Raw genomic sequence first — 8,224 nt, forward strand, 5'->3', positions numbered from 1 at the left:
AACCCTCATGGACATTGACCACGAGATGCACAATAAGCAATCGTTTTTACCGTCCGGTAATTTCTAGACAGAATGCACAACGCCCTCTAGAGATCACCTTGATTGATCTTATACAATTTCTTTTAAGTTGCATTTTTCCCCCATAATTTGCTGCTTTTTGGAAATCTACTGCTTATTGTCCCAACTTTCAGTGGAGTTGACAACAGGATTACAGTTATTATTATTATGTCTTCCAGGAGGGCATATTGTTTTGGGGTTTTTCTTGAAGCCACACAAGCAGATAAGTGTCGCCGTCAATTGCCTCCAACTATTATGTGGTGAAGGATACTCTGACGTGGTTTTTATAAAGGTGGCTCAGTATAAGTTCCATCTATGCCCTTATTGGCAGGTCAATGGAATGAAATCTAAGAAAATCGAATGAACATCATTGGCCATTATTGAATCAATCAAATTTTCAGCTAATCAAAGACATCTTTGGTCCTAGGTTTTGTTGAAGTACCTCTTGACAGTATTGTGCCAGTGAAAGACCTTTCTCGTCCCTGACAAAAGACAACTTTGACAATTATGTTTTGTTGGATAATAAAAACTAAATACCGACCTGTTTTAAGATCCAACGCGGCAAAGCCAAGACTATCCTACCAGTAATCTTTTCGTCCACAAGAATATCACGTTTTCTTTTTCTTTTATGTTTTCTTCATGGTTTATTTAGTATGACCCCTTTTATTTGCCAACTCAACAGTTTCACTAACAAGAACCTATCTCCTACCATTGGGAGTTGAAAATATAAAGGGAGGATAAGAAAGTGTAAATACATCACATTCACATGAGCTTGAGGAGAAAAAACTGAAAAAAAACAGTAATAAAGTGAGAGCTCTTTATAGCAAAACAAGTTGAAAGAGAGCAAAAGAAAGATTGATAAATGAGAGCCATTATTATCTAAGTTCAATCTCAATGCAATTTATAACCCTCACTTTTTATCTCCTCCTTGTATTAGAAATTGAATGATTCCAAAAGCCAAAGCTATGAAATTATTTTAGACCCTACACACACAAAAAAAAAAAAAAAAAAAACACCTCTCCACTCAAACCAAAGACCCACCCTTAAAACACAACCAACCACATGATATTGGTCCAAGCAATTCTTACCCAAGAGAATAACGCCACGTGTTACTAGTTGGATTCTCCCTATTTCAACCACCATTGCCTACTTACAGTTATTGAATTCCCCCCTTCCAACTCAAACAACAGAGAAAAGAGCAAGAGCAAATAAAATTCTAGAGAGGGAGAATTTGAGAAGAAGAAGATATGATGTCAGAAGGTTCAAAAATGCTAAAGGAGGCAGTGGGAGCCGGCGGATGGACACGTGTATGCGATTCTTGCCGTGCCGCTGCCTGCACTGTTTACTGCCAAGCTGATTTGGCCTACTTATGTATTGGCTGTGATACATGTATTCATGCTGTCAATTCCAGTGCGTGGATGCATGAGAGAGTGCTGGTATGTGAAGCTTGTGAATGTGCACCGGCGTCTTTCAGCTGTAAGGCTGATGCAGCAGCACTTTGTGTCAATTGTGATGCAAAAATTCACTCTGCTAATGCTCTTGCTCGTCGACATCAACGAGTTCCTATTTTGCCCATAACTGGGATCCTTGATGGACCTTCTGCCACCCACCGGAGTAGGCGTTACGGACCTAAAATTCATGTCGACGATGTGTTCTTGGCTCAAAAGACGGAGGAGGACGAAGACCAAGAAGATGAAACAAGCTCTTGGCTGTTACTTAACCCTGTAAAGAGTAAGAATCAAAGTAACAATAACAACAATGGGTTTGTATTTGGAAACGAAGTCGAAGAGTATTTGGATCTTGATGAGTATAATTCATGTACTGAGACTTCTCAGTATTATGTAAATGACAGTGTTGTTCCAGTTCAGTGTGTCACAGTAAAGCAACAAGAACAAGAGCTGCCACAGCATTTACAACAGAATTTTCAGATAGAGATGGATTTTGAAGCTTCCAAATCTGGATTCAACTACAGCAATACTTCAATTAGCCAGAGTGTAAGTTCATTTTAGTCATTTCTCTTTAAAATTTGGTATTAGAACTTCCTTAAATCATCTTTCAACAAACTAACAAGGTTCTTTGTGTTCTATTTGTCAGGTTTCAATGTCATCAATGGATACCAGCATTGCGCCAGACAGTATCAACTTAAACGAAGTGTCAAATTCGAACGGTTGTTCTTCGAAAGGAACAATTGATCTCTTTGCAAACCCACCAGTTCAGATGCCAACCCAATTCAGTTCCAGTGATAGGGAAGCCAGAGTACTAAGATATAGAGAGAAAAGGAAAACAAGAAAATTTGAGAAGACAATTAGATATGCTTCAAGAAAAGCTTATGCAGAGACTAGGCCTCGGATTAAAGGCCGTTTTGCAAAAAGAACAGATGCAGAATTTGAAGTGGATCAAATGTTTTCTTCTAGTGTTATGTCAGAAAATGGATACGGCGTCGTACCGTCATTTTAAATTTGAGCTTATAGTATATATACACTTGGTAACAATTGTACTAATCTTTTATGTCTCTTTTATTTTTTGTTGTTTTTGTTTTTCTAAGCCATCAAGTATAAATTGAGAATTTACGCATTGTAATTTGTAATTGCTGATCATTTTCTTCCTCTTCTGTAAATACTCAGTAGTATTATCAATGAATTTGAAGGTTTAGTTTTACAGAAATGTATTTGCTTCCTTATCTTCTGAAACACCGCTTGTTTTGATTCCGAAAATGTTAAGAGTGCTCGCCCCTTGCACGCTTGTTGCTCACGCATGGTGACCTGACGCCCTATTACCCTATGTGGTGCACCATCATAAGGACTTAAGGGTGTGTGCTAAATCCCCATCCATGTCAAACTGCGAGCAACTTGCAGAGATTCCTAGCATAATGGAACTAGAAAGAAAAGAAGAAAGTTCACAATTGCGAGCTTTAAACTTTTCTACAAGTTCATTGCACTTTTGTAAAGCTTTATGGTGGGAGAAACATGAGTCAGAAATAAAGAAAAAGTTCAGCATACATGGAATGGAAATGAAAGGGAAGGAATGGTTCTTGAGACCTCATCTAATTCCTTCTTTAACTGACCGTGATTGATCATTATCGGTGTCGTACTTTTAAAGCTTTTCAGTTGGGTTCTTACTGATCTTGCTCATTTATTGCGCTTTTTCTTGCTTTATTCATCTATTTCTGAACTACCATTGGCTAGCTTCATTGCTTTTTCTTGAGCAAGAATCATACCTTGTGATAAGATGATAGATCTCAGTAGGGATATTCGTCTGTGAGAAAACTACATGCATTACCTAATTTTTGCTTTTTGAGTCTGCACATAGTGCTAAAGCATTAATCGTTCTCATTACATATGGGTAGTTGGGTACTATCGATAACATTGAATCTTCTTAGAGAAATCAACAAGACGAACCGATCAGGTTCAATAAAGCAACACTTTTTTATATGAGTAGGATTACCTTTGGCTTTGATTTTGCTGATATATACAGGCAAATATAGAGATGGAGAAAAGAGAAGACCAAATAGAAGGGGGGAAATCATGACATAAAAATTCATGCCCTGCACAATAAGACAATGTTCGACTGACCTAATAGATAAACATCATATGTTCAATTTTCCTATATCTACAATATTAATTGTGAATGAACAGCTAAGAATCTAAGATTGTTGTAATGGCCAAACACATAAAGAATATACTACAAATAAAATGATTCTGCTTGTTGCTATCTGTTCCACTTGGTATCAAACCTGAAATTACCAACCCCTTCAGTCATGAGTAAGTTCTTTGTGGAAATTATCGCTGTGCTTTATATGCAAGAAATTTTTAACCTTCAGCTGCGTGAGTGGAGCTTGTCAATCTTTATATGGAATTAGTCCTCATGCTCATCTTCACCTTCTGAATCTGTAAGAAAAAGTTTCTCGTTTTAAGAAAATACATGACATGACATGATGTGAGCAGTGACAAAGGTCCCGAAATCATAGACCTGAAACACTAAGGTATAGAAAAACCTCATCAAGTATTGGCTGAATTTTCTACTTTTGTACATGAGCTCATGCTTGTGTTTTTTCAACCCCATATACAAACTATTAAAGCATTTGGACACATACCTGATCGAAGATCATCGCTCACCAGACCTCTTGCCTTGATTTGTTTCTCAACCATCCGGTATATCAACACCCCCCAGTAGATGTGAAGAACGAGCAAGCAGAAGAGAAGTGTATTGAATAAATAATAGTAGATGGGTCCATCCACTTGGTGCTTACTATGATCAAATGTCTGGAGGACTTCATAACTGCATGAACGAAATAAGAATTATAAAGGTCGAATAACGCCGCAGAATAGTTAAACAGAGAAGAAACCAATGGACAATGATATCATTGTTTTCATTTTTAACAACCAAAAATTTATTAAAACTACAAGGTTTATCCTCAGTATTCCCTCTTCATATTCACAGATAGGAGCAGAAAAAACATATAGTACACTGTAATGCTAAACTCAAGTAGTACATTGTAATCCTAAATAACCTCGGTTTTTTAATTTCTAAAAGTAAGCTTTTGGCGTTTAGGTCGTGTCATAATATAACTATCAAGAAGAAACTCACCTTGTACTCCAAAGGACCCAGAATGGATAATAAAAAAGGCGAAGTATGAACCATGACAACGCAAAGCAAGCGAATGCAGCGGAAGCCATCTTTTCAAAGCCACCATACTTGGACATCTTCCCAATTTCCAAAAACACATCACTCCCATCATGAAGAGCCAAAACAACTGAACCAACTCGAGCAAACCTACAACAATAAACAGGTGAATTAAGACAGCCGACTTCCCCGAGTACACTAGGAATAGGCTAAAAACTAAATCAGTAAATTTATAGGTAGCACTCCCTAATAAAGTATGTTGACTACATCCTGTTGCCTAACTCTGTTTCTGTATTTACGTTCTTCTAACACAGAATGTCAACCAACTATACTGAAACCTTACCTGAGTATGTAAGATAACACAATGAGAATGACTGTCGCAACATGATGACCCATGGATACCCCGAAGTCTGAACGCCTTGTTTCCCAAAACATCAAAGCAAATATCGAGTATGTATAAAAGCCTCCAGTATACATGTACAGACCTTTTAGTTTCGTTCTGGAATTAGGAAAACAGGTATGTCAACTGATTGTTTCAAATTATACATTCACCAATGGAATTAAGAACGCTGGACTACTTTGTTATATAAAAAACTAACAAATAAATGTACATAGTGCTAAGCCGATAAACAAACACAGAAGTACAGAAAGCAAGATAGTGGCGAAATATTACTTTACTTGCAGATCAGGCCAGGTTTGATTCTCAGGTCCTACCCAAAAATTGTGGGTGTTTGTAAACCATGGCTCATCGTGGGTGACAATTAACGCAAGTAACTCTGCTGAAAGATAATAAATCAATTTCCATGCTGACTCCTTAAATTTGTTAACCTTTCTTCTCCTGTCATCCTTTTCAATATCAGTTTTCTGAAACCCAGCTCCAAGAATAAGCCGCCTTCCTAATTTCTGCAGGAAACAGATGCATCCACTTCAAAGTAAGGTAAATAACAATACTTTGGTGGACAAATATCTTTTATGACCCAATCAACAAAAGTTATCAGAGGCATAAGTAAAAATTATAAAGGGGTAACATAAAATGAGTAAGGAACATAATCTGGGAAACCCAAACCTCCAACATCCAACCACCCCTACCATCACTAAACTCTACATTACTATGTTTTTTGAATCTCCTAGCATCAAAGTCCAAATTATAGAATACGAACTCTATCAAACACAACTCAAAAGGAATACTATTATCACTAGTCACCCGTAATACCTCAAATTACAGACGTTTCAAACTCTCTTACGCATTCAAATTTGAATTTCCAAACATGAAATCACTTGTCAATAAACAGAAAAAACAACAATTGCTACTTCCAACTAATTCGGGAAACAGTAAAAAATTTGTTCAGTACTGATTCAATAAACAGAAATATCTTATTAACCAACAATTGCGACTTCCAACTAATTTAGGAAACAGTAAAAAAATTGTTTCAACTGAATCTCTAGGAACAGTAGATTGTATTGATTTCATAAAACGGAGCATACAAATGTCTTTAAGCATGACATTCCATAACATTAACTCTGTAATTATAACTCAAATTTATAATTCAATTGTTTACTACACCCAAATAAAAAACTGAGCACCTAATTAAACAATCCAATAACACCTCAAACTAAGTAATGCTCAAAGGATTAACTCCATTGCAGATCACGGGAATAGATAATAACTACTCAATGATGGATCTACTACCCAAAACACAAACCCAAATTCATTACAAAAAACAGTAACCAAATTCAAAACAAAGAAAAACCCAGAATCAATATAAAAAAACAACACAATGGGTTTATTATAAATTACCTCAAAGACGAATCTATCAAGAAAAAATCTGACTGAAGGGAAGAAGACAGCAAAGAGAGGAAGAGCAACAAAATCCTGATAGACTGGGTATGATTCCTTTTCCCAGTCAATAGCGGAATTCATCAATTCCATCAAAGCCATGCTGTTATTCCCTCAATTGATGAAATGGGGCGGGGGAAGGAAATCGATGAAGCCAGTCAGTCAGTCACAGGAGATAATGGTTTACTTTTCTTCCTTTGAGTTTTGACAGAGAGATGTGTCGAGAGAAAAGACGCCTTTGTTTTTTTAATATAAGAGAATTCGTTCAATTAATGCAATGCCCTTTTACAGATCAAAATTAGGAGAGAATTTCATACAAACATAAACTCCTGCTAAGTACTACTTTTGTTGAATCCAGTCAGTAATCTATTTATTATCGAGCTCTTCTTATTAATGCGGTCACACTTCTAATCAACTACCGGGCTAGCTTAAATAAACCAAAAATGATGGAACATTCTGATTTTTCCACCCAATCAAATGTGTTCATGGTTTTACACAGCTAATTCTTACACTCAGTTTACACCAAAGAGTGAAATCATGATTTTAATATATTTAGTGGAATCCTTGTGAAGGCACAATTTGGGATACCTCCCCAAATTGGCGGATACTCAAAAGAAAAAAACAAAAAAAAAACATTATGAAGTAATTGTCACTTATCTAAGTGTGTTTGGGGATACTTTTAATAATATATTTTGGTTAGAAGAAAAACAAGAAGAATTTTGGAAGATTTGTGTAATATGAGAAGGTGCTTAAATTGATTATAATGACTCCTAATTGCAACCTTTTTTAGACAATCAAATTTTCATTTATGAAAAACCCCAAACCAAAGCCCAACTCAAACACTAAGTCAATCAAATTTTGCATTTACAGAGCCACTTTCGGTATTGCATTCATCTGAAAAAACAATACCGAAAGTACTTTCGGTATTGTATTCGTCCGACAAAATAATACCATAAGTTAACCTGCTACTGAAATTCAATTTCGATTTTTTTATATAAATATAGTTTAGACGTTTTTATGATAAGCTAGATGGTTTTGATTCAAATCATTTTTGATTATCATAATTTGCGTCGCTCGTTGCTACTCAAAACGATTTTTTTTTATAACCTAAATCAAAAATCATTCATCATAATTTTTGTGGTTTTTTTGATGAGGAAGAAAAGTGAAGGGGGATACTAAAAAAAATAGGTTTTCAATTTTTCTTTTTAATTTTTATTAGGGTAAGGATAATATGGTTATTTCACACCTAAAAAAAAGGACCTCTTAACTAAAATACAACCCCATTTAACTTTGAGTATCCCTCAATTGTGCCTTCATCCTTATCTAATAAAAACAATATTAGAATAACAGAAAGTAGGAGAGAAGAAATTTTAAAGTACTAAAAAATATATTGAGCAGCTCAACCGCCAGTGATCCAGTTTAGGTCGCTCGGTCGACACTTGGTCACCCTTAGTGGGTGAAAAGTGGAAAACTTGGGGCTTTGGCATGCCCATAGGAACCGACCTTAGGCATATGTGATAGAGACTCCATCGTTCGATGATCTCGATATCGTTCGGTGGTTATTAAAGCGCCAATGATAGTCTTTGGTATCGCTCGGAACTTGATTATCGCATATAGTTCATCATCTAACATTCAGGAATCAACTCCCTTTAAAATACTCAATTTCAGATTCATTTCAACTTATACCTCTTTCATACTTTTCATAAG

The 8,224-nt window shown here is 35.9% G+C and overlaps 2 protein-coding genes across 2 annotated transcripts; one reads left to right on the forward strand and one right to left on the reverse strand.

The window, feature by feature from the left end:
- Window positions 1-1,174: 1,174 nt before the first annotated feature.
- On the forward strand, window positions 1,175-2,631 carry LOC113275698 (zinc finger protein CONSTANS-LIKE 2-like). Its single transcript, XM_026525243.1, has 2 exons — window positions 1,175-2,051; window positions 2,152-2,631. The coding sequence occupies exons 1-2, from the start codon at window positions 1,305-1,307 to the stop codon at window positions 2,512-2,514; spliced, it is 1,110 nt and encodes a 369-aa protein (XP_026381028.1). The 5' UTR covers window positions 1,175-1,304; the 3' UTR covers window positions 2,515-2,631.
- Window positions 2,632-3,556: 925 nt separating this feature from the next.
- On the reverse strand, window positions 3,557-6,892 carry LOC113275699 (ASC1-like protein). Its single transcript, XM_026525244.1, has 6 exons — window positions 6,479-6,892; window positions 5,354-5,583; window positions 5,024-5,179; window positions 4,645-4,830; window positions 4,151-4,335; window positions 3,557-3,944 (listed from the first exon to the last, which is right to left on the reverse strand). The coding sequence occupies exons 1-6, from the start codon at window positions 6,617-6,619 to the stop codon at window positions 3,913-3,915; spliced, it is 930 nt and encodes a 309-aa protein (XP_026381029.1). The 5' UTR covers window positions 6,620-6,892; the 3' UTR covers window positions 3,557-3,912.
- Between the last annotated feature and the right edge of the window lie 1,332 nt (window positions 6,893-8,224).

Source organism: Papaver somniferum, chromosome 4 (assembly GCF_003573695.1).
Source record: "Papaver somniferum cultivar HN1 chromosome 4, ASM357369v1, whole genome shotgun sequence".
Taxonomy (NCBI): domain Eukaryota; kingdom Viridiplantae; phylum Streptophyta; class Magnoliopsida; order Ranunculales; family Papaveraceae; genus Papaver; species Papaver somniferum.

Excerpts from the sequence above, each read along its gene's own strand:
- LOC113275698 (XM_026525243.1), top strand. The coding sequence starts at position 1,305 with ATGATGTCAGAAGGTTCAAAAATGCTAAAGGAGGCAGTGGGAGCCGGC. Across the intron at positions 2,052-2,151 it reads ATACTTCAATTAGCCAGAGT|GTTTCAATGTCATCAATGGA; the intron begins GTAAGTTCATTT and ends TCTATTTGTCAG.
- LOC113275699 (XM_026525244.1), bottom strand. The coding sequence starts at position 6,619 with ATGGCTTTGATGGAATTGATGAATTCCGCTATTGACTGGGAAAAGGAA. Across the intron at positions 5,584-6,478 it reads TTGATAGATTCGTCTTTGAG|AAATTAGGAAGGCGGCTTAT; the intron begins GTAATTTATAAT and ends TGTTTCCTGCAG. Across the intron at positions 3,945-4,150 it reads GAGCGATGATCTTCGATCAG|ATTCAGAAGGTGAAGATGAG; the intron begins GTATGTGTCCAA and ends TTTTTCTTACAG.